The following is a 26,678-nucleotide window of genomic DNA, read 5'->3' as shown; positions in this document are numbered from 1 at the left end:
GGAAGATTTAGGTTGGATATCAGGGGGAAGTTATTTACTATGAGAGTGGTGAGGTGCTGGAACAGGCTGCTCAGAGAGGCTGTGGGTGCCCCCATCCCTGGAGGTGTTCAAGGCCAGGCTGGATGGGGCCCTGGGCAGCCTGATCTGGTATTAAATGTAGAGGTTGGTGGCTCTTCCTGAGGTGGGGGAGTGGGGGCCAGGGGGGCTGGAGACTGATGATCCTTGGGGTCCCTTCCAACCCAACCCATTCAATGATTCTGTGATTCTATATAAGTACTCAAGTGACCGTGCTTGCATTTGCCCATTTGGCTTGATGAATAAGAACTGAAGAGCAGCTTATGCTTCACACTAGTCTTTAATCTCTCAGTCACAACAACTACAGACTACTGCAAATAAGGGATGTTGTATATGAATACTATGAATGCCAAGCAGAAACGCACTTCTCAGAGGTAGGAAAAGTGTCTTTCACTGCCTTGATAAAATGTGGAACAAAACCACCAGCCCACAACACGCGCTGCTTGTTCAAAAAATATATGGTTAGATAGGAAACTAACATTTAAATACAAGCATCATAGAATGGTTTGGGTTGAAAGAATGTCAAAGTCCAAAAAAAACAAATCTATGTCACAATATATTATGTTGACATGTTCATACCCTTTTCTGACTACTATTTACCTTCTATTCTCTCCAACACATGTTTTTCATCACTATTCATCACTGGTTGGCCAGAACAAAAGTATCTGTAATGTTTTAAGTCTTTTGAACCATAAAAGTTCACAGATACTGTTAAAGCATAAGAAAAGGAGGTGAACCATGCACTAATAAGCTTTTTCCACAATGAAGACCTGCACGCAAACAAAAGCCCAGTCGCACTGGACCAGTTTCTCTTCTGATGTCAGACTTTTAAAACATTTCTTCTTTTACTTGAAAGGACAAATTGCTGATACGTCTAACTTGTAACTTCTCAATATTCACTAAGAAATAACGAGCACTCTGACAGCCATCTCAATGGCCAGCTATGAATGGTTCCAGCTGGTACCATTTAAAATAAAAACTGGAGACCGGGGGAAAGCCCACGTTTGTGAAGATGAAGAAATCAGAGAATAGCCCTATGCTAGAACACATGATCTAAGATGAAATCTATCACGGGCCTCGCGTTTTGTATACCAGCTGCTACTTTCAGAGAGCCATCTGCTTCATTTTTCTGCACACAAGTTCTTTTTAATGCAGCTGCAGTACTTCAGAGCAGCACTCACTTGGCTGATGAGCCATCTTGCCAGCGCCGTTCACAAAAACACAACGTGGGATTTGAATTTCTTTAATAAGAAGAAGAGTAAAATCATTTTGAACTGAGTACCAAGTTCTTCCCGTGAGTTCAGGGATTTAAGAAAGCCTTCTTACTCTGCCTTAAAAACACATTTTGGTTTAAACTGATATAAACACTGTGGAAATTCTTTAGCAACAATTCTATCAAATGGTGCCTCAATACCAATATTAGCCCCTGTGCTGGCTTTCCCATCTAATTTAATGTTACCAAGGAATTTCCCACAGGATTATATCCAATTTTTCAGGAGGACAGTTTAAAAATAAGCAATCTATTTCTCTTGCTTTACTTCCACTCTCTGTGACCTACTTACACAACTTACAGGTCTGAGTTTTATTTTTTTTCCATACGGGCATTGCTTTGCAACTGCATTTAAACAGGACTGCAGCGGCGGAAGGACTCTCCGAAGAGTTAAAAACTGAATCAAAAGGAAACCCTGCCACAACACAGCAATTTAGACAAGCAAACAACAAGCCTTCTGAACCCCTGTTTACTAAGCTGCAGAAGAATCGCCATTTAAGTAACTTAACAAGACAAAGGTTTATACTTCAGCACTTTCTCCTTACACAGTGTGCTCCATCCACAAATGGTGTTTTTTCTCTCTTATATTCAAAAATGATGTACCTGTGGTTGATTTCTCAAATTTATGTTAACAAATACAACTCTTTTCTTCCCCTCCTCTATACTCATTTGTTCTCCTATTTAACAGCTCAGGTGTGTTCTAGCACCTGACACAAAGCTTCTCCTATCTGAAAGAGTTCAAGTCCAGGTGTCATAGAATCACAGAAAGGCCTGAGTGGAAAAGGATCGCAATGATCATCCAGTTTCAACCCCCCTGCTATGTGCAGGGTCGCCAACCACCAGACCAGGCTGCCCAGAGCCACATCCAGCCTGGTCTTGAATGCCTCCAGGGATGGGGCATCCACAGCCTCCTTGGGCAACCTGTTCCAGTGCTTCACCACCCTCTGTGAGAAAAAACTTCCTCCAAAAGAAATCCCAAGGTGTCCCAATGCATCACTCTGAAAGGCGAGCAGTTAAGTGACCAAGGCAATGATCTAAGCACATTTCTTTTCCCCAAAACTTCACCTTTAAAATCAATAAAATTACTCTGTGCACACATTCAGGCCACATTCTGCTTTCTACTTACTGCAGATACTGTAGGCAAGTCCACCACAATCCACGTTACAGCCCTTCCCGCCAGACATAATCCTCTCAAATATTCTATGCTTTACGCTGTAACCTGTTTTGCAGAGTTGAACAGGCTGTCAAAAAAGCTGTAGCCTTGCAACATTAAGGTCCCAACCCACACCGCCATCACTTCACAAATCTTATGCGGAATTTACCCTACAAGATCCATTCCTCTCCTGCTTGGAATGAGCACAAAAGCTCAAAGCGTGCTTGTAAAGTCAGCATTTTTAGGAGCCACCTTAATGATCAAAACGGAGACATTTAAAACATGCACAGGAGGAAAACACATGTGGTAGTTCTCCGCCCCTATTTACCCATCTGATAATATTAGACACATTATAGGAACTAAATCTACATTAAGGGAAAATTAAGGCTTCAGCTTTTTCTTGTGGAGTTAAAAGCACAGATTCAGTATTGGAATAACATTAATTTGCCATCTGCCCTCAGCTGCTCCTCCTCTCCATCTTCTGGGGTCACATTCCCTACATTATCTGGAGGTGATCTTTGACATCTCTAATTTTGGAAGCTCCTATGTTAATAATAAGGGCATTAGAGATAGGGAGAAAAAAATCAACTTCTGGCAAGGCATTGTTTGGGACAGAATGGCTAAAAATGATCCCTTCTGTCAGAGCGAGCTGATCTCCAGATGTCACTGCAATATACACTGCTGCCTCTTACATCCTCCACAAAGTAGGACTATACACTTGGGAACCATATAGTGCTCAACCTACTAAGCACGCCTTGCTAGCAGCTAATTTTATACTCCTTCTGACACAGGGTTTTGCTTTTCCAGATCAAATGATCAATGTGATTTGCATTCTGCTTCCCTGACGTATGTTACACACTCATCAGAACAACGCAGGCATCGATACATGGAAAACCTGCACTGAGTATTTCACACTTACGGTCTTGAGTTAACAGTCACTCACACATGACTGAAGGAAAGCCCACAAGCACTATGTTCACCACTTCTGCTGACAGGCGGGAACTTAAAAATCAAAGCAGCTGCTTTCCTTTGGACCAGGTTTGACTATGGAAGAAGTATTTGGGAACACACAGTATGCTTTATATTCCTGGCACAGAGTGCTGCTTGCAGAAAGCACTGTGTGACACACAACGTTTGGAAGATGCAGAAGCAGCGACACAACTGCACACGGAGCATCATCTCCAAGAACATCAGCACAGTTCTGAAGCTGTAAAGAAAGGTTTATAGCTAAAAACAGAACTGTGCGAAGAACTGTGAATTTCAGCCCTTTCAAGAAACGACCCCAACAAAGGGTACCTCACTCTTAATTACTTTTGGAAGCTGTAAAAAACAGACAGTTGATGCTCAGTTCGATGTATTTTTTCACTTTTTTAAGCAGTTGCAATCCTTACATTTATTACCATTTCGCTTTAGGGCACAGTTTGTGTGTCAGCCATCCAATCTTCCTGAAGCATCTTATTTTATTTCTCACAGGCTGCAAATATCAGGAAGAACACATGCTTTTCCTCCCGTGTCCTTGATTTTCTTCAAAGCTTTAACTACCAAAGTCATTTGCTTTAGGACTCCTATTTTTATTACAGCATTAAGAGACGCTGTTATTTAATTAGGTTAAAGAGTCTAATTCCCAGCCTGTACTTTGAATTATATCTCAAGCACCGAAGCCTTATAAAACTTAAATCATCATTATATTACTTGCCTTGACTTATAACTTCCTATGTGTTCAGGGACAGTGTTATAAAAAAGGTATTCCATTTGTGTGATATATTTCTCTAGCACAAAACAGGAGTGAATTTTCATTTACGGAAATCCATTTTACCCGTTGTCTCATTTTAGCACACAAAACTTCTTTATTTTATTTTATTTTTTAAAAAGGAAACAATTTGTAATGAAAACACACCTGCACTGTATTGGCCTGGGGAAACATGGGATTTCTACAGGCAGAATTCAGCTCAGTTTTTCCCAGAACATCATTTACCTGCCCTAACTTCAAGCTCATTCTCTCTCCACTTGCAATTCCTCCTCCTGCGTTACATAAACCTTGTCTCATTGAAGTGGTAAAACCTGAACACGGGCAAAAGTCTCCTTTAGTAGATTAATGGACTGGAGCTGGAAGTATACAAGCAAGAATAGGCAGCATAGAGAAAAAATTCCTATTGATAAAAATGACCTTTCCTCCTTCTTCATGATCTAAAAACCCCAAAAGTTATTTCTGAAATCTCCTGTTCAAGGCACAGGGTAACAATAAAGGAACAGCTGAGGGCCAAGAGTTGGTCACCCCCCACTCCCATGCAGATGCTTATTGCCTTTTCATCAAGGGATAAACCATCTCCAATTACTAACAAGCTAACATGTTATTCAAGGATAAATGTGTGCAGGCTCTTGTCCCACACTAAAGGCAATTCAAGTAGCTTACATCTGATTCTAATTACAGGAATGTTTTAAAAATCTCTATTCTATCTTGATGTGAGATCCAGCCTTCATTCCTCACTCTATTAAGACCGTACCCTTCACTTCCACCTCCCAACAGAGAGAGGAAGACACGTGCAATGAATTCCACCGACACCTTTTTTTGTTTTAAAAGCAAACCAAAATTATCCAAGAAGTTCAAGAAAAACGTGACAGTTTTCCTTACTTGACAAAAATTGCCAATTTTAAATCCTCCTTTTATACTTCATTTATTCTAAAGCATTGTGGCTGGCGATCCCACACATAGCAGGAGGGCTAAAACCAGATGGTCATTGTGGTCCTTTTCAACCCAGGCCATTCCATGATACTATGAAATAAGGAAATAATGTACTGATAAAAATTAATTTACAGTAGCTTTCCTCATCAATCTCGTGCACACTCTGTTTAAAGGTTACAGAGTGAGGTTAGAGTTGTTTCACACTGGAGTACCTAATACAACAGCACACAACTTACAATGATGACTTGCATGCGAAGGCAACACAGTAAGTGTATGCAGGCTGTGCAAACACCACTAAGTGCAACCCCATTTGCCTAATTTTGTGTGAAATTACAAGCAGTGCCCAGGGGAACAATACAGTCCGTGCAGTATCACCAACCAAACGTTCTTCTACTTAATCAAAAAGAGATAAGAGATCACCACAGACCTGCCCTCCGCTACCTTTGCCTGAGCAGACCAGCAAAAAAAGGGTTAAATTCTAGCATGATTCTTTTGAACAGGACTCTCAAGTAGGAAACAAGATGGTGAGTCCTGAACACGACCATAACATCACTCTTCTCTATTTACAGTCTCAATGCTGAGCTGCCTGATAAAGATGCACTGATGAACTCTGTGGTATCAGTGTTCATACAACTGCATGGGTTTGTAATTCTGACGTTACAAACAAGTTGCAAGGCTTCCCCCCACATATTGATTTGAACCATTTGCTGTACAGCTTGCAGACCAGAGGCACTCCTACAAAAGGTCTCATTAAGTGCCCTGCTTTTATATTCCCAATTAGAAGTGATTACGCCCACTGCAGCTGGCTGAATGGCTGCCACTGATTGCAAACTGCAGACTGCTCCGGTCTCAGGTTCCTGACTTGTTCAACAAAGGATGCTTAAGACAAAGAAAGGTCACAGCATCCTTCAAATAGTCAAAACCAAGGGGGAAAAAAAAAAAAAAAAGCACATATTAAGTACAAGCTTAATATGACAATAATAACTATAAACAAGAGAAGACTTGCATGTTTGCATAGATTCATACAGGACAATGCACATATTGAAGTAAATAGGAGTAGTCATGCATGTGGAGTTATAAGTGTGTGCCAGTTTTCAGTTCAACAGCCTGTTAACGACGGCTGGGTTTAACTGCATGAATAAAACATGTCTGCTGACAGTGACTAAGGTAATATTTCACTATTCATACTGATGTTCTGTGCTCCTGTGAAAGATCACCAAACCGGGGATTCAATCTGACCCAAACTTCCAGCTTTCCAACAACACGATGCTGCTCTGCAATTAAAACTCAGGAGAATCATTTCACCAGTTCCAAAATCCACGGATGTTTCACAGGTGACCAAATCACCACACACACTTTCCTTCCCCAAGTCCTCCTTAATACGACACTGTACATTTTTAATCAGCCAGACAACATGTGTTTAGATGTCATTAGGACAGTAAGGGGCACTCAGACACATCTTGAAAACAAAGATATAGCACCTGGTCCTCCAAATCCTTTCTTCTCATGTAGAGCACAGAACACAAGAACACAGTTGACTTTTACATCCAAAAAAAGCCAATTTGAATCTATAGTTGTTACTGCTTTTGTTTGATTGTTTTAAATTCTGTAACTGAGTTCTATGCTCATTATCTCTAACGTAGCTATTTCTGTGCAGAAACCTAATGGTATCTGTGTACGCATATATGATTTATACGTGCACTTCGCTGTTCTTGCCTATATACAACATGCTGTGCCTGACTGTGCGCTGACTGCGAAGGATGAGCTGTGGTTAGCAAAAAAGGCTAAAATGCACCAATGACAACGAGACAAAGAAAGTGGAAGATTATTTCCATTTCCCTCTCTGTTCTAGGTTTGTTTTACGCTGCGGTATTATTTCTCAAAAACCTTTTCCTGCTTTCATTTATAAGCCAGTGAGGTTATATTACCAGATAGATGTAATTGTCCTGATTTACCCAAGAAGCCAAGTGAGAATTACAAAGCCAGGAACAATGTACCAGCTCTGAATCTTATGCACTCGATTTCCATGACAACAGAGACCCAAATACTTTGTAGGACCCCATAAAGAACAGTAGTGACTTTTTAAGAACAGCATTTAGAAATGCTTCATGACAACACAGAGAAGAGAGGGTAAGAGAAAGTACTTGTAAGATGTTCAGAGAAAGGAGACAAGAACCTCTGATATTCGTTTTACAATAAAACTGCAATTTGGGGCATCATCAGATAGAGTCAGCTGTCTTCTTTGCATATCAGTCCCTATATATCTTCATAAGTCTTCCTGCTACCTTCAGACACTTGTATCCGATTCCTCCAAGATTAATAAGAGTATCTTTGTCAAAAAGTGCTGTAAGTGCTGCTCTGGCACTTTCAATTCCTCACTGAAAGAAACAGCGAGGCACATACGAGAAGATGGTTTAGGACTGTAGTACCACTGTTTGCAAATAAAACAAATCTTTATATGTATGAGAAAAAGGAAAATATGAGGAAATAAGGAAAAAAATATATATACCTCAAGGGGCTGAGAAGACCTAGCTGCTTCCCTCCCTAGAATCTTAAATACTTATAGGAATCAAAAAGAAAACAAAAAAATGGATAAATGTAACCATGCGTTCTCACCCAGATTTGAGCGCTGACTGCTGGGTGAGCTTTGTCAAACCACAGAAACTGCTTCCCAAAATAGAAGGGGAGCAACCCAAGGAGATCTGAACTCTTCCTGCCTACTATAGGCAGGAACACCTCCACTACAACAGGTCACTCAAAGCCCAATCCAGCCCTGGCCTTGAATGCTTCCAGGAAGGGAGCATTCACAACCTGACTGGGCAGCCTGTTCCAGGGTCTCAGCACCCTTACAGTAAAGAATTCCTTCCTAATACCTAGTCTAATTCTACCCTCTTACAGTTTAAAACCATTTCTCCTTGTCCTGTCACTACCTGCCCTTATGAAAAGTCTCTCCCCAGCTTTCCTGTAGGCCTCATCAGGTACCAAACGGCCATAAGGTCCCCCTAAAGCCTTCTCTTCTCCAGCCAAAGGGCCCCAGCTCTCCCTGGGATGCTTGCTTTCCTCCTTCCAGTAACTTAAAAGAGAAAATTTACTCGGGAATACTGCTAAGAACAGACATTTCAGGGTATGAAGAACCACATCACACCACTCACAGACTGAAAAAAAAAGCAACTAATGTAGCAAATAATAAGTTTGAGGGCTCAGCTCTGCATGGTTTCTTCAAGTTAGAAGACTCAAATCCAAACTGTTCTGAAAGACAACTCCCCAGTTTTACTCTGAGCTTCCCAGTCTAAAGCCAATCCAACGTTTTATGAGCATAAAATGGATATTTAGGTGTTTAACTGATAGAAATTTCACCATTCAAGTTTTACTCATCGAGAAGCCAAACTGTAAGAAGATACGTAAACCAACAACATAACCTACAAAATACATCTGGAAAGAAACATTCCATGGCTGTAGTAAAATCACCACCTTATTTACACTTGCAAAACAAATTAACAAACTCAGCAACTTAATAAGGCAGTAAACACAGAAAGTCGTGTAGACAGCAGTGAATTTCATCTGAGATGAGGCAACACCTGCAGAGTTACCAGAAAAGATTCCCCGTCGCTACTCAGGGAGAAAGCCAGCATTTATGGGTTCCCTTTTTTACTTTACATATAAACCTTGTATTTTATGAACTTTTTGCTTCTGGAACACAACATCATGCACATAAACAACGCAAGAATCTTCCAGACAGATGACAGCACAACAGAACGTTACTGATAACTGAATATACCTGCTGATAGAAAAAATTTAAAGTTGGTTTGTCCTCAGTGAACTGGTTTAGAAACCCTTTGGGCAGGTATCGAATTCTCAGCTCGTATCTGAAAAACAAAGAGAATTAAACTGATAAAGACAAATAATAACAAAGACTTCATCACAACTACAGACGGTCTTCAATTGTTGTACAAAATACAGATAAAACCAAAGCAAACACCAAGAAGGGTGCCCTCTGTGAGGTGATGACAGCACACGACCTGCCACAGCCATAGGTGTGACTTCCTGACCTTCTCCTTTGCATGACATCCCTGTACAGACCTCACTGCTCAAAGGGAAAGCGGCAGCAGGGAGCCACATCCTACAGACCACATAAGACAGGGGCACCTACCACAAGTGCTTGATCAAGGGAGCCTCCAGCTGCCTGGAAGGAGAGCATTATGATACAACACATGTTTTGGACACCTTATTTAATGATGAAGACAGGGTTGTATCATCACAAATTAATAAAATCTCTTTATTTGGTCATCCAAAGTATTAAGAACAAACTGATAATACACAGAACTTGATCTGCTTCACTAAGGAGCCATGAGATGCTCTGCTTTTGCAACAGGATCTCATGAGAAAAGCAAGGCAAGGTAAAAAGCTTGGCTGGGACAGTAACAGTGACCTTCATTAGGTATTTATAAAGCAACCTCTGATAACACTTATGGGAATGAAGAAGACAATTTCCACAAGCCAATTCAAGGATGGGCCTGATTTTCAATATCCTCTAAACATACTTTTTGAAATGCAGTCAACTCAAGAGAGAAGTCCCTTCTCACAAAACAGATTTGCTTGGCGAGCAAGTCACTGATGTCCACCTCCCTTAAGTCTGGTAAGAACACTATTCAGAAGACTACAGCTCCAGTTGTTGCTCTGTATATGTGCTGGGGTACAGCTGCTTCCACGCACACACCGTGTCTTCAGAATAATGGGCATCAGGGTTACAAAAGATGCATGGTTTAAGTGTCCTGTCCACAACACAGCACACACTGCTGAGTAGTTCCAGGAGCTTCTCCTGGAACAACAAGCGCTACTTGGGCAGATGTCATGTAGATCCAGCAGGATCTTTTTCAGTTTGCATCAGCAGAAAAGTAACCAGAGAAGAGAAGATGGGAACAAATAGGGTGGATACAGATGGGAGAAAACAGACTTGTATGAGATTAATGAACTGCATCAGGCTGCTGAAGGATTAGACGAGCATGAGGGTTCATAGAAGGGCTGGATAACTGGAAACACGAATGGGAAGAAGAAAGGCCGGGGAGAAGAGTGCGGTGAGGTTATTTGTTGCGCCATTAAATCACACCACGAGCCTTCTGGCCTTTGTGCCAAAGCAGAGGCACTTGTGTTGATATAAGAATTTCTAACACAGGACAGCCAAGCACTGGGGCTTCCTTAAGGCTGTCTTTTACCTGTTACAGCAAAGGATGAATGACATGCATTTACAAGGACCAGCTTTACCTATTCACTTCAACCGCGGAACAGGAAGATTTCTACCCTATATGGAACACAGTTGGTCCAAGCAATATAATTTGTTACATGAATCTCTCAATTTTCCCCCTTTGGGTGTCAAAAAAGGGCAGTAAATGGAACAGTGCTTCGGCATATACCATTTTTAAAGGGCAGACAGAATAGGTGCTGTGATTGCTGGTAAAGGCACACCCTTAACAATCAGGGCTGATGCCATGATTTAAGACTGCCAGATCCTGATATTCCTGGTTCAGTCTTCTATACAGGAATAAAGAATACATGTCAGAGAGGAAGATTCATTCCTGTTTCACTCTCATGCCCTTTGAAACATCCAATCATTAATATAATACAACAAGTGAAAAGGAATTTCTTCATTAAAAGATGAGTCTAATGCATGCCCAGGTCTGCCTCACTGAATCACAGAATCACCCAGGTTGGAAAAGACCATGAAGATCAAGTCCAACCGCAGCCTAACCTAACCATAGTACCCTAGTACCTGACATAAGCACTAAGAGGAAACCTGAAGCAAATAAATCAAAGGCACTCAGGTCTCTATCATCTTCACATAAAACACCACTTGGGTTTCATTTATATTTTAATTGTCATCTGGGAACATCTTGCACACGTACATCTATAGGACTTCATAAAACATAATGCTTAACAAAGTGTAACAGGACAGTAAGATAAACCAGACAGTAGGAGTGTTGCTGGAATTCAGCAAACTCTCAAACTGCATTTGGATGACCAGTTCTGAAGCAACTGCAGGAAATTATGCTCAAATTACACCATGCTGCTGTAGTGCTAAACCTTGGACATCTCTTTAAGATGAGACAGGATTACCCAGGGCTCCTAGTTATTTTTTTAAGCTCACGATAGTTCCGAGAGTGCTGAGGGAACTGGCAGAGGTGGTAGCTGAGCCGCTTTCCATCATCTACCAGCTCTCCTTGTTGACTGGTGAGGTCCCAGAAGACTGGAGGCTTGCTGACGTGACTCCCATTTACAAGAAAGGTTGTAAGGAGGATCCGGGGAACTACAGGCCTGTTAGCCTGACCTCGGTTCCAGGGAAGGTTATGGAACAGATAGTCTTGAGGGAGATCACTTGGCATGTGCGGGATGGCCGGGGGATCAGGCCTAGCCAGCATGGGTTCATGAAGGGCAGGTCCTGTCTGACCAACCTGATCTCCTTCTATGATCTAATGACCCATCTGCTGGATGAGGGAAAGGCTGTTGATGTGCTCTACCTAGACTTCAGCAAAGCCTTTAACACTGTCTCCCATGGTATTCTCCTGCAGAAGCTGGCAGCCCGTGGCTTGGATGGGTGCACTCTCGGCTGGGTAAGGAGCTGGCTGGAGGGCCGGGCTCAGAGAGTGGTGGTAAATGGAGTTAAATCCAGCTGGCGACTGGTCACGAGTGGTGTTCCCCAGGGGTCGGTGCTGGGGCCTGTCCTCTTCAATATCTTTATTGATGACCTCGATGAGGGCATTGAGTGCACCCTCAGTAAGTTCGCAGATGACACTAAATTGGCTGGGAGTGTGGATCTGCCTGGGGTAGCGAGGCCCTACAGAGGGATCTAGACAGGCTGGAGAGCTGGGCTGAAGCCAATGGGATGAGGTTCAACAAGACCAAATGCCGGGTCCTGCACTTTGGGCACAACAACCCCAGGCAGTGCTATGGGCTTGGGGCAGAGTGGCTGGAGGACTGTGTGGAGGAAATGGACCTGGGGGTACTGATTGATGCACGGCTGAACATGAGCCGACAGTGTGCCCAGGTGGCCAAGAAGGCCAACGGCATCCTGGCTTGTATCAAGAATGGTGTGGTGAGCAGGACTAAGGAAGTCATCCTGCCCCTGTACTCGGCATTGGTGAGGGCTCACCTCGAGTACTGTGTCCAGTTTTGGGCACCTCAGCACAAGAAGGACATGGAGGTACTGGAGCAGGTCCAGAGAAGGGCAACGAGGCTCGTTAAGGGCTTGGAGAATCAGCCCTACGAGGAGAGACTAAGGAAGCTGGGGCTGTTTAGCCTGAGGAAGAGGAGGCTGAGGGGAGACCTTATTGCCGTCTTCCAGTACCTGAAAGGTTCTTACAGTGAGAGTGGGGCAGGTCTCTTCTCACTACTGACTTGTGACAGGACGAGGGGAAATGGCCTCAAGTTGCGCCAGGGCAAGTTCAGGTTGGATATTAGAAAGAACTTCTTTACAGAAAGGGTGGTTAGGTACTGGAATGGGCTCCCCAGGGAGGTGGTTGAATCGCCATCCCTGTTTGTGTTTAAGAGCCGTTTGGATGTGGTACTCAGGGATATGATTTAGCGGAGGGTTTTTAGAGATGGGGTACTGGTTAGGCTGCGGTTGGACTTGATGATCTTCAAGGTCTTTTCCAACCTGGGTAATTCTATGATTCTATGATTCTAAAGAAGAAAACTGTGCAAAATAGTTCTCCTTTTATTTTTTTTTAAGCAAGAAAGAGGTTAACATTACATATAAAAGCAAACATGAACACAGGAAAAGACTTCCAGTAAGCAACGATTTCTTTTTCATCCTTTTGCCACGTAATCAAGTTTATCCACCAGTAGTTTGGCAAAGCTCAAGTTGTGTGTGCTCCTGTAACTCAACTCCTTGCCAGAGAAAAAGAATTTGAAATGACAGAAATCTGGGTGACTTTGCTGCCCCGATGTCCACTAATATGCACTCTTCCTAGGCTTTAGCTACAGCTGTGCCATCCAAAGCGGTCACATCCTTACACCCTGCCACTAAGCCATCCTATTAGCAGGACAGAACCAGACAAAAGCTGCCTGCACTGGAGACAGATTTTATCCTGGTAACCTGCGTGCATCCCACTGACAATCAGTGCAGCTTCTAGCATCTGGATAAGTCCAAAAGAACATCTCAGATCTTGTTTCTGAGCACTGAATACAAAGCCCTTTTTAATTTAGATGATTAAGAAAATTCACCAGAGACATTTATTGGATTATTAATCCTATAGGAAGCTTTCAATTTAAGAATCATTCCAAGACATCTCTCTCCTTACTCATCTAAATATTTTTACAAGTACTGTCATTTGATCTTAAACACTCTTTTATGGTATTACAAATATGACAGCAATGTTTTGATTACATACAGCAAATCTCCACGGGTTTAAAAGGTATGTCAGCTGCACGGATCCGATAACACATAAAACGACGCCTTGGAAAGGTACTGAATAATTTACATCTTATCACAGCTCTTTCATGAGTATTTTATACAATTCCTATCCACAAACTTCAAAACAATCATCTAACCTGGCTTTTAAAACTGATTAACTTTGTTCTGCGACATGCACAATGTGAGCTGTACTATGTAATAAGAAATGGAACTGGCACTTGTGCACTATGTGACAAATTTTCACAGCATTAGTAAGTCACATCTTACACACAGCACAGTTATCATGGAACTCATTCAGGAGTTCAAAACTGTATTTCACAGTATTATCAATGAAACATTTCCGCTAAGGAAGGATAAAGGTTGATGCACACCCCAGAAACAGTAAAACTTAACGTGTGTAGAAGTGAATTTCATTAAGTTTCTGACATTCATGTTTTCAACAGTTCTACTTGATTTGATATTATTAAGTCAGCACACCAAGGGGAATTTATAAACTGCAACATCTGCTAGTATAAGATGCTAACTCAATTTGCAAAGAATTAAGTATAGTCTATTAACAGTAATTCTGCAGCAGGCAGTATTTGTAGCCTTCAAAGTAACTCAGCAAATTAGCACAAATCATGGTTATGAAGGTATTACAGAGAAAGACAGGCACAACTCACCTGCACCGAATCCACAGTAGCACTTTGGTGTTCTCACAAGTTTAACATTACACTTGGTATTTCAAAACTCCCTCTCTTCTCTAGTAACCTATTGCATCCTTCTGCAAACTCGATTTGCTGCCAGCAAAGTAGAGAATCTTTCCTATCTTCCCCTCCAGCCTACATCCTCTCCTAAGCACGCACCCTCACTTTGTTCTTTGATTCTATTCAGCTTGCTCTGCTAAAAAGCTGAAGAAAATTCAACCTTACACAGAACACAGTTGGTTGAAAGAAGTGGTATGACCTAACTGGTACCGTGCAAATAGGTCAGCAAATCTACCTAGGCTAGGAAAATACAAAAAAAAAAGATATGTGTGGTTATGTTTCCATTCCCCACTGATCCTACTATAACTGAAGAAGATCCTAGTTGAAAGAAAAGCAGATGTTACTCATTGCTCCAGGCCTCAATTCCTAATCCAACAGCTAGTTTTATAACTAAAACATTTCAGAACTGCAGATGGATAAACTAATCTACTTCCTGTATTTCACCCTTTCCAAATTTCAACTCTCCTCTTTAGTCTGCACAAATACAGCGAATGTGTAACAATATCTTGTTTTCATCTCACAAGTCTTGTTTCTTGTTTCTGTTCTACAAGATCTTCCTTAATAAAGCAAATTATAGAGCCAACTTTCATGACAAGGCAAACAGACTCATATGACACGATTTTGACACTGAAGAGATTTATGGTCTTACTTCCATTCTTCTGGAGGATGTGCTAGTTCAAATTTCTCTCTCACATTGGATACCCCCATGTCCAGGTGCAGCCAGTGAACCTCCTCAGACTGCAGATGACTGAGTCGCAACCCATAGCAGGCCACATTTTTCACTTTGTGACTGTCCACAATCTTCTGTATTATGCCCTAAAACAGAGAAACACACTCCTTACAAGCCGTAAAATGCAACGTGTATTTGTAAATAAATTAATTCTGCAGTCAGACTTCAAAATGTGACCGTGACAAACTCTGTACAAAACATTAAGGAATGAATCAGACAGCAACTTTCTTAAGAATACTAAACAATTTAAACTACCGTTCTGGACAAACATTACAGTTTCTGAAGCTTTATTGGCATAGCTTCAGAAATCATCACATATGTAGGCTTCTATGAATCTAAGCACAATTAAGCCACTGTTCCTTCTGTGTAAAGTAACATAATGTAAAAAGGAAGGTATAAAATGCAGATTTGGGGATGAAGGCAAAATATGAAGTGTCAGCACCAGGCCATTAAAAATAAAAAGTCACTCAATGTACAACCGGAAAAACATCTTAGATGTTCGTCTTGTTTAGTGCCTGAATTGGCAGGATTTAGCAGGTCACATCACAGCCCCTTGACGTCCACCATTCATTTTTTCCTGAGCTCCAACAAATCCCATATAAAATGAGGCAAAAGACAATTATTTGGGGTTATTACATTCAAACGTGTTAGTAGATGATGGATTAGCAATCTCTCCAGTGCCATGTGCTGGGCTGTTCTGTTCTTACCTAGATTAAAAAGGCAGCAGGGGACCAAAGTTGCTGCCTCACAGCCTGCTAGAAAGTAAGCTGCAGGGCAGCAGAGTCCTGGCAGGGCTGAGCCCCATGCCCAGCAGGAGCACTGGCTATCACTGCTACCAGCTGCTTCTTTCAGGAAATCATTCTCTTTCTCTTCTGAGCTGGATGCATCCTAATGAAAATGCTCATTATGCATATACATACACATAGACATATACACGAGACGTTGCTTCTTGCACAGTGTTTTAGAGAACATCAACACACAAGTAACAGGAGCCAGATGATGCCAGATGTGCTTTGACACTGTCTCCCCAAATTGATGAATTTATATGCCAAAGAAATCATTTAAAACTCCGATTCTGCAAATTAGGAATGCAAGAAACTGCAAAGAAAACTAAGAAAGCACTCAATGTGAAGACAGGGGGAAGGTGGTACACATAGGATTGGAAGCATGCTTCTGGTGAGGGTGAGCTTGTACATATCGAACTGCAACTTCTGAAAAATGCCCCAGCAGCAATAGAGTGCACAGTGGAATGTAAAAGAAGAAACAACATTGTTGAAAGCCTGTAATAAGGAGACACAAGCTGTGTTTAGTAAGTTTAGAGTCTGAGTTAGAAGCTGGACCATCAAGCCCAGCACCCAGACCCTGAAAGCATCAGCAAAACATCCTTAGCAGCATCCTTCTCTTCAGCTCCTTCCACAACCAGAAGTCCTGACAAATCCTCACCTCTACAGGACCTATGCTTGTGGGAAGATGGGCACATGCAGCAAAGCATGTGAGATGCTGTATCATCAAGGGGGGAGAACTTAGGAGATACTGTGAAAGTGAGTTTCTTGCAGCCTTCACTAGCAAGTTGTTAAGGTCTCTTTACCAGATCAGGGAGCGGTTTTAGAGCTGAAAAAGTTATTGATGAAAGGCCACGAAAACTAAGTTGGTTTGTTGCCTCTAATTTATAGGTCCTTGTGTTAGCTAGCAAATAAGGCAGAGCAGCTGCCTGTATCCAGAAAAAGACACGACAAAACCAAGAGCTCTCAGAAGTGACAGAGGAAAATTGAGCATCTTCTTCACCCCAAGGACAAGCTCAGCTCAGTTGATGCAGCATACTATTTTGGAAGGGGTGCTTTCAGGTGAGGAGCAGGGGGATTGAAACCAGATGATCATGATCCTTTTCAACCCAGGCCATTCCATGATTCTATGATTATCTATACATATACTTTAGTGGAGGGTTTTTAGAGTTAGGGTACTGGTTAGGCTGCGGTTGGACTTGATGATCTTCAAGGTCTTTTCCAACCTGGGTAATTCTACGATTCCATGATCAGGCAATCTGAATTTTGAACATTTAAGAGTCACACCTGCAACAAGTATAACCCAGCACTACAACAGCGCTGTTCATTCAGCAACAGAAACTCACACTGGGACACTGCAGCATGCAACCAGCGTAGTAAGTTCCCAAACAGCATGACAGCTTTGTTTCCTCTGGCTGCTGTTTCCAAACAGTACAAAAATAATCTCCAGGAGTTGCTTTGGCATCACGGCCATAATTGGGTCGGTGTCTTTAACTCCCATGGGTTAACAAACAAGGCATCCAGCCTCCTGAGCTTCTGACAGCCTCGCAAGCCACATGGAGACGCTCACAGTACCAAACAAAGCCAACACCATCTCCTCAGATGCATTTTTCAGTGAAAACTAAACAGATAAGGAACATCCTTGGTGACAAACTTAGAGGTTCAAACCTGTCCCAGATGGAAATCCTGGCAGGAGAGCTGGACTCCAGTGGACATCTACACCAGAATCAGATTTTCCTCTGAGTGTACACGTGGTATTCATGTGAATATGAATTTCTACCAGTTTTCACCCATCTGTTGTCACACTCATCTAAACACACAGCTGCAGCGAAGTCACACAACCATATGTAAGCTGGGTGTTGTTTACTGTAATCACATTGTCTTTAATTAGGTCTGCAAAGCCAACATTTACACCCCAAACATAAAACAGGCCAGAACAGCTGAGCAAAAGAGAATGGGAAGCCCTTAGAGAAATCTTCTATCAGTAACAGGCGATAGGTCATCTGTTCCCTCCCTTTAACTCAAGAGCAGAGGCAAAAAAAGATAGAAAAATGCTTCATAAAGAGACAGAAAACTGGATAGCACTGGTTTTAACTCATTCATTCAAATAACTCACAGTTACTCAAAAGATAATTAGCAAAATAATTAATATTTGTCCTCAATTAGAAGGTAAAAGTATCCAAAAATAGAATTTAAAGTAAAATACAGTTAGGAAGCTGCTGAAAGTCTGGACAGGGCAGCAAAAGGTTGAAACAGAATCACAGAATGGCTTGGATTGGAGGGAACTTTAAATATCACCTAGTTCCGATATCCTGCCACTGATAGGGTTGCCAAGCACTAGATCAGTCTGCACTCATAACTGGGTTGCCTTGACCCAAGTGCATCACCTCACATTATGGTCCTGTTAAACCTCCTAAGATTCTCATGTGACCACCTTTTAAGCATGTCCAAGTCCCTCTGGACAGCATTCTTAACCTTCTGTCGTGTCAACTGCACCTCTCAGCGTGGTGTCATCAGCAAACTTGCTGAGGGTGCACTCGTTGCCACAGTCTTCACTGCTGATAAAGATGTTGAAGAGTTCCAAGATGGACTCCTAGGGGATACCAGTCATGATCAGTCTCCACCTGATTGTAGAGCCATTGGCTCAACCCTCTAACTACAACTATCCAACCAATTATTTATCTATACCTGATAGCACAGCCTTTAAACTCATCTCTCTCCAATTCAGAGATAAGGACGTGGTGTGGGACTACATCAAAGGCCTTGCAGAAGTCCAGGTAGACAACATCAGCAGCCCTCCCTTTGTCCACCAATGCCAGCACTCCGCGATACCCTAGGCTCTCTTAATATGCATCAGTACTACCCTGTGATTCTGCAAATGAGTGAAAACGAATTGCTTGCTTGTAAATTAACAAAGCTGATGTGCTACTATGAATAAATTGAGGCTGGAATAACACACTCCCACTGTGACTAGAAACCTAATTTCCCTGTTTAGAAGAAAGGAAGACTTCTGCACTAGAAAAGACTTTTTCTAGTCCTCAAGCAGCGCCTCCTACACAGGGACATGGCATTAGTGTTGGCCAAGTAAATACGCCAAGTGCTATTTATATATCAAATATTATTATTTCTGATGATATATATCAGAGTTTCAAGAGCAAAACAGAATGAAACTGCAAAGGTTTAGGACAAGATATATTTAAAGGTTCTATGGAACTTGCAAATTCCCAGTTTCTCTTTGGACCCAACCCTGTATAGCTGAATTCTTTATATAGTTTTTAAAGCATTGTTTAGTGTATCTCTTTCATCCAAGGGTATCTAGAGTATCATGCAACAGTAAAGCAGCCACCATGAAGACCAAAGGTATTTTTGTCTGTCACAATTAGTACCACTATCAAAAGATACTCAATTGGTTTTGAGCTCCCTCACTGCTCACAGGCTCTCCCCAATGAGCATGAAAGACTTTTTGTGCGGCTGATCTTCTTGCCCTTACCTTGTTATCAGAAAAATCAATTTTAAAAGAGAAACCTAGCAGATACGGTCTACTACGTAACACATTAGTAGTCTCCTTTACAGAAAGATAAATCATAGTAGTCCTACAGCATGCCTAGGACAGGGATGAAGATGGATGGGTACAACCATGGCTAGAAACAAGCCTTCTCAGGGACTGAAGCTAGGCTGATACGCCTCTAATTCTCTCCTTGCCCAAGATAGGCAAAATCCTTCTCGAGGTGTGTCTGGAGATCAGGCATGCTGCAGTGGATGATGAGGAATCCTCACAGATGAGGCTCCCTGGTGGTGCAGTAAATCTGCAAACCTGAGCAGCGCATGCATAAACAGGTATTTCATCCTGCAGTCTTCTTAGCTGCATCCACCTGCAAGATGATGCAGCTAACAGCACTGCAAAACTCATGTGGATCAGAAGAGAAATACTGCAAGAACAGTTAGCCAAAAAGAATGGAAAGTAGTCGGTACAGAACAGACTAAGACATGGAAACTGCAAATAGTTTTGGATAGTAAATATGGTGGGTATGGATTGAGTGGGAGAGGTAAACAGGGAAAAGAAGTAAGCAACGCTGAATAACACAGTAATGCAGCTTATTTAACTGCTTTAGTGAAGTCTCAAGAGAACGTGCTTTAGCCCTTCTCAAACACTCCAGGGAGGGACCTGGCTGGAATCACACAGCTCTTCCAATCAGGTATCCATGCTTTCCGGGACAGCATTGAAGGACTGGAAGTTGAAAAGATACACCAGAAGCAAGCTAGATGCCTCTGAGAGTAAATGCAGAGCACAAAGCAGAACTGTACTTGACCCAAAAGCCTTCTGTCTAGATCAGTTCACACAAGATTTTCATAGGTTTGTTTAATAAAAATCCACTCGTCTCATCCCTCAATCTACTAAATGCCAACAACACATTTGTTTCTCTGCTTCAACCACATCTTCTGGAAACAGAAAGGCAATTTACCTGTAATTGCAGCTCGAAATGCAGTGGCACTGTTTACATTCCAGGTGCACTTGAGACCAAAGAAATCCCATCCCAGCAGCACCCACCCCACTGCATTCCGGTGCTGGGGCTGCGAACGGGGCAGAGCATGCCCTGGAAATCCAACTTTGTAAATGTGCACACAGAAAACACATATTAACAGAAATAATAAGTTCGACAACCTTTTCTGCATAGCAAATATAGCCAAGCACTTGCTGTAGGTGGCCAATGTTTGCACAGCCATAAAGAACTTTTTCTCTGTTGGAAACGAGGCATGTCTTTAGTTTAACACCAAGGGAAAAAGAGCATAAAGAGAGAGTGTCAGTTCTCTGAAATCCAAAAAAGCTTTTCTAAGAATTGAAAAGTTGCTCTTCAACCCATTGGAGAATGCAGACTCATCCTTCAGAGGAAACAGCTGCCTTTGAAGGTCTAAATCCATCCAGAAACAACAGTTCACAGTCATAAAGTTCTCCTTAGAGCAAAGCCCACATATAAACACTGCTGTCTTGTTTAAAGATATTTCAAGAGAAATAGCAAGGAAATCATACCTTTAATCTGGCCACTTTGAGACTCTTATAGAAAACTAAATTATGTTCATCTCAGCTTGACAAGAGAATCTTTTCATTATAAAGGTTTTCCCCTTTAGCGATCAAAGATGTTTTCCACCCTGCTCTGACAAATCATAAAAGATCTCAGGTTTTTGTTTGTTTTTTGAAAGGGAAGAGAGTTTTTCCTCACTTCTTCAACCAAACACATCCTTTCCACTGACAAAGGCAAACACAGTTTGACTTGAAACAGAAGATATTATGTTAGGGAAACACTAAAAATCAGTAAAGAAATTTCCACGCTTACTTTCCTTCAGTGTTAGCACATACCACGAAGTCCTCTGCTTTATCAGCAGAAATACCTTGAAATTGGCTGCTCTGGAGATTCCAGTCCAAAACTGCCTTTCTTTCCCTTTCAGTTGGCATCTACTGCTGAATACTTCCAAGAGTCCATCAGAAATGAGCCAAGAGCCAAACCCAGCATCAGCCTCCTTCCAGTTTGTAACCCGCAGAAGAAATGGAAGCTCTACTGTAATCAGCCTCCATTGCAAGAGGAGAAGGAAAAATCAAAGGCATAAAAACCTTCAAGGCTGTTTTCATCTTAAGTTATTCAACTTGGTCAAACAGCAGTCATTTCAATGGAATGAAGGCTTGTACTGCAACAACCATTCACTGTTTCTAAAACAAATGTCAGGACATGGTAATCCATCAGTGCTAGGCCACTGCTACAAGTACCTGCTCATATCCACAGTGACTGTTCCACTCTGCCAAAATAAAAAGGCAGCTGCTTTGTTAAGTGAGCGAAGGCAGCAGTGACTCATCACTTGCCCAGTGTCCTTGTACTTTCTTCTTAGGAAAGGAGAACAGTACAAAGATATTAATTGCTTTAGAAACAAATATATGAAGAAATGTACATACATGAAAATCAAAAATGAAGGCAAGCCTCAGGCCACTGCTACCTATCTGTTCTTTTAATTCTTTCTAATAAATCAAATATGACATGTTCTGGCTTAAAATAGGATTACGTGGCTTTCCAAATTCAACTCAGCACTGGATTTTTTTACAGGGAGTGTAAATTTTGCATTCTAGAAGCCCATAACCACTGGAACTTTTTGAATGGAAGAAACCAGAGATGTAATTTGTTTTTCTTTCTACACATTGCTTTGCAAAGGTAACCTGGATTTTAAATACTGCGTATTTAAATCCACTGCAGAAACTTGCAGGTAAGGTTAAAAACTTATACAACTGTCCTCTTGAACACGATAACACACTTCATGAAATGAATCAATCACACTGGATACATCAAACCAATGTATTTAAGTCAGGCCATTAAGACATGATGTAGCACTCAAGAAAACCCCCTGTTTCATGTAAAGTAAGTTTATGTTATTGATGACAGTGATTCCTACCAGTGTACCTCTAATTTGTACAGCCACCAAGTTATCCCTAAACAGAGATATTAGCTGATTAAATTGACAATTGATTATCACCAAGGAAAATCTTTCAATTTCCTAAGTCTGTGATCACTTCCAGCAAGACCTACTCCATCTAAGAGTGTTCTTAGGTATTTTTATATGCAGAGATGCTAGAAAGTAGTAGGGAAAGGAAGTAGTAGAAAAGGAAGAGAAAGCATTCAAAATTCATTACTGGAATTCAAAGTACTGTACAGAGAATAGAAACACTGGAAGGAATGAGCAGGTGGCAACCCTATTCCATAGCAAGAACCTTGCAGAACAAAACCAGCCCTGTAAAATCACCTGCCACAAGGCAAGACTGCTCTTGGACAATAGCTGAAAACAAGCAAACAACTAAGCTTTAACAGCACCTGATGTGCTAAACAGGGTTCATTTCATTTAAGTACAAGACCTCAGAATGTGAACAAGTGTAGCAAATGTTAAGTAAAGTGAGATTACTACTATATTACTATTTCACGCATTCTACACAGAGCTGATTAACCATCTCCAAAATAAACACAGTGTTTTAATGCATATGTATACTTACACACATAACAAAGATAACGTATACCTGAACTAATTATTAAAGTAGACCTTAATCTTCTTTTTTTGTGCAAGTTAGCTGAAGAACTGCACTGCACAAATAAAATCAACAGCTGACTACTGGGGTGAGGAGGGGAGAACCAGGGGGAAGAAAGGGCTTTACTGTAAAATGTTTTATTCCCCCACAGGGAACAAACAAACAAACAAACAAACATCACACAACATACACTTAAATATTTCAAGTAACTGTTCACCTTTCTTTACTTTCAGAGAATAACAGAATGGCCCTGGTTGGAAGGGACTTCAAGGATCATCAAGCTCCAACCCACCTGCTGCAGGCAGGGCCAACAACCTCCACATTTAATACCAGACCAGGCTGCCCAGAGCCCCATCCAACCTGGCCTTGAGCACCTCCAGGGATGGGGCATCCACAGCCTCTCTGGGCAGCCTGTTCCAGCACCTCACCACTCTCACAGTAAAGAACATCCCCCTGATATCCAACCTAAATCTTCCCTGGTACCATTCAAAGCCTTTTCAATTACTCAAAGCGTACAACAGGTGAAGATTCTTTCAAAATAAACAACGAATCTTCTGTGTTGCTTGGCTTCCAGATTTCACCTTTTGAGCATAAAGTGCTCATTTAACCTACAGATGTCATGGGAATGCTAAAACCAGACTTACTCGAACATCAGTAGCATCTCCATGCCGGATAATGCTGGCCCACGTCGTTGGCTCACTGCTGTTTTCAAAGTAGTGAAAAACCTTCAGGACTCTCTCCATGGCCCCCGGGGAACGCTCCATCCCAGTACCGAGGTGCGTCTTTGCACTTGAACTTGGCGTATGATTCAAGTTTGGATCAAGGTAAGCTGCTGCCATGGTTTTGCTAGATGCTAGGTATCTGTCATATTCTGGAAAAGGGAAACAGAAAATAAATTAATTAATGCCAATATCTTAACACTGATTCAGACAAGACATTTATTGAAAATTCTTCAAGACTAATTTTTAAGGCTCGTTTAATTCCTAATTTCAAGTTCCCTACTAAAGCAGTTTACTAAAACAAAATCTATCCAGAGTACTACAAAAAAAATGGTGAGCCACTCAGAGCACATCAGACTAATGTGAACAGCACAATTAACACAAGTGGCATCTTAGACAAGACTTCTTCCTTCACTTTCTGTATCTTAACCCAGTCATCCTCCTTTAAAGATCAAATGCTGACCTCCAGTTTTACCAGGAGCTCCCACTGCCAAAACCACTCACTCGAAGTTGACCTTACAGAAGCCCAAAGGCTGCCATTGGGAAACCCTGACACCCAAGTCACAAATCTGAATCTGTATGATGGTGACACACAGCAACACCAACCCCTCTAGTTTAATGCTGGGATATTAAACATTAAATCAGTCATTTTCAGCTACTTTGGGATGCAGTAAAACTCACACCATCCAGAATTAAACTCATCCTTCAATGAGGTACCATGAAGAACACCACCGAACGTCCTCCCAGCAACTGACAGAGCAGTAAGGCACTGGTGCAGGCTGCCCAGAGAAGCTGAGGATACTCCATCCCTGGAGGCTTTCAAGGCCAGGTTGGATGGGGCCCTGGGCAGTCTGATCTGGTGTGTGGTACCCTGCCCATGGCAGGTCATTGCAACTGGGTGGGCTTTAAGGTCCCTTCCAACCCAAGTCATTCTACAATTCTACAAACTGCTACAACACGGACATTTTGTTTTCAGTTTCCAAGTGATTTTCATTTTTAGTGGCAAAAGACAGCCAACAGTATGAATCCGCATCTCAAAAAGAGGCAAAAAATTGCCTCCTGGTTACTGCTGCAGTTTTGTCAGCAATGAGCAGATGGTATCTGAGAAATCGATACTGAACAAGAGAGGAAAAGAGAAAACAATACATTTTCCTTTGCCTGATAACAGCCTTAGGAATCATCCCAGTCTGCTGGCTGCAAACAACAAAGATCAATGAGCTGAGCTGCCAGGGCTGCACAAGTACACTAAGAACTTCTGTGCCTCCTCCTTGTAGAGTGAACACAGCAGGGATGCTGTTTATCAAATGTGGCAATGCTAAAGAACAACAGCTCCAACCTGGCCCTGAACACCTCCAGGGTTGGGAGCTACACCACAAAATAAGAGGAACCCAACAGACCAACTGCACAGTATGACCGCACCGTTTCAATAAATGGGGGAACTGCATCCAAGCTGTACGAACTTCAAGTTGGCAGTACCAGATCAGACAAAGGCTTCAGATGTGAGCCCATAGGGAAGGTAAGCATAGGCCAACACATGGAAGACACTGCTCCCAAATATTCCCCATGCCTGATACATGAAGGAATTCCTATATCTGCTCATTGTCCTGGGAACAGAGTGATGAAACTGAAGTGCTCTCAACTAATCCTATACTTACTAATAAACCCTTCCTTCTGTTCACCCTACGCCAACAAATACAGATCAGAAAGCATTGAGCAAAAAACCTCCTGGTTTATCCTCACGGAAGGAGCTTGCAAACTGCTTTCATAAAAACCTTCAAAGCTGAAGCAGATCTAACAAATCCTTCCCTTGGCAGACTGAGACCAACATATCATGACCTTCTGCAAGGCTCCTCTCCTGCAATGTAAAATCAGGCTGTAAAACTCCAATAGAGGAAGCTGGGGAGCAGCCTTAGGACAACTCCCTTGGATAAAGTCCTAACTGCTCTCAACAGTGTAATGACTAAGAATTAAATAACAGTTTTCTGCTCAACTTGGGCCACTTTTAACCTTCTGCCATTAAGTTCTGCTTCCTTTAAAAACTACTACACTACCCCAAGTCACTAGTAAAAACAGAGTGTCATGTCAAGCTTACCCTCAACAACCAGTAGAAGAAAATCTCTGAAAACCAAAGCAACATGAAGATATATATATAGACAGATAAGAGATATATGCGTGTGTGTTTTTGTCACAGGGAACACGAAGAACACCTGTTTCAATGTTTATGTGTAGCACGTCATCAACTTAACAGACAAATTTAACAGATTTTATTTGGCAGAAAAAAGAGAGGAAAGCTACAAGGAAAAGCAGAAACAAGCATTTTGAGTGTCGAACCACAGATTTATTATGGACAGTCTACATCCCTTGGGAGCTGCAAATACAGAAGTGATGAAAGACATCAGTTGCATACACAGAAGTGCTCTTAGCATAATTTCAATGGATAAGGAAAACACTTATGATAGAAGGAATTTCTTCATATGCACCATATTGAGAAGATCTGGAATCCAGCAATGAGGGCTGACCATCCCGCGTACAGGGTATGGTCAGTATTCACAGCATTTCACAGGACAGAAGCATTGAAAGGTAAAACAACCTCCTACTACAAGTCAGACAAGCACATTTCCTTAAAAATTTAATCATCTTTGGGTTCTTTACAACTTTCAACTTTTAAAAAAACCCCAACGCTTTCTTTACAAGGTAACAGAAAGGCAATAAATTTGATAGCTCTTAAGTTACAGAAACACATGCCATACCTCTGGTTATGGATCTATTAACTCAACCATTAAAACCAGCCCCTGGTTTTGAGTTTATGATGTGACTGTAAAGCTTTGCCCTTGGCCAAAATTTTGTAAAACATAACTGCACTTCGTGTAAGGATGTTTCCACAACTATTTTACAAGATCTGCTTGGTTATTATCAGATGCAGGGAGAACTAGGGTGACCAGCAAGGATGCTTACTTGAGCTTTTCTGAATTCCAGCCAGGTTTGTAATCTCACAGAACAGATAGATCAGCTTTAGTCCTCTTGATAGCAACTAGACAAGCAGGAGGTTATTA

The 26,678-nt window shown here is 41.7% G+C and overlaps 1 protein-coding gene across 9 annotated transcripts in view; it reads right to left on the bottom strand.

The window, feature by feature from the left end:
• PTK2 (protein tyrosine kinase 2) overlaps positions 1-26,678 on the bottom strand; it is a 175,874-nt gene that overhangs the window by 79,273 nt on the left and 69,923 nt on the right. For all 9 annotated transcript variants that reach the window (XM_072328191.1, XM_072328193.1, XM_072328190.1 and 6 more), the window contains 3 exons: positions 23,551-23,777; positions 14,984-15,150; positions 8,960-9,047 (listed from right to left, as the gene is read on the bottom strand). In XM_072328191.1, the coding sequence (XP_072184292.1) occupies positions 8,960-9,047; positions 14,984-15,150; positions 23,551-23,745 (450 nt within the window). In that variant the 5' untranslated portion in view covers positions 23,746-23,777. The remainder of the gene's footprint in view (positions 1-8,959; positions 9,048-14,983; positions 15,151-23,550; positions 23,778-26,678) is intronic.

This window comes from Excalfactoria chinensis, chromosome 2 (genome assembly GCF_039878825.1).
Source record: "Excalfactoria chinensis isolate bCotChi1 chromosome 2, bCotChi1.hap2, whole genome shotgun sequence".
In the NCBI taxonomy this organism is placed as follows: domain Eukaryota; kingdom Metazoa; phylum Chordata; class Aves; order Galliformes; family Phasianidae; genus Excalfactoria; species Excalfactoria chinensis.
The sequence above is the reverse complement of the archived record's forward strand: the minus strand, read 5'-3'. Positions and strand labels throughout refer to the sequence as shown.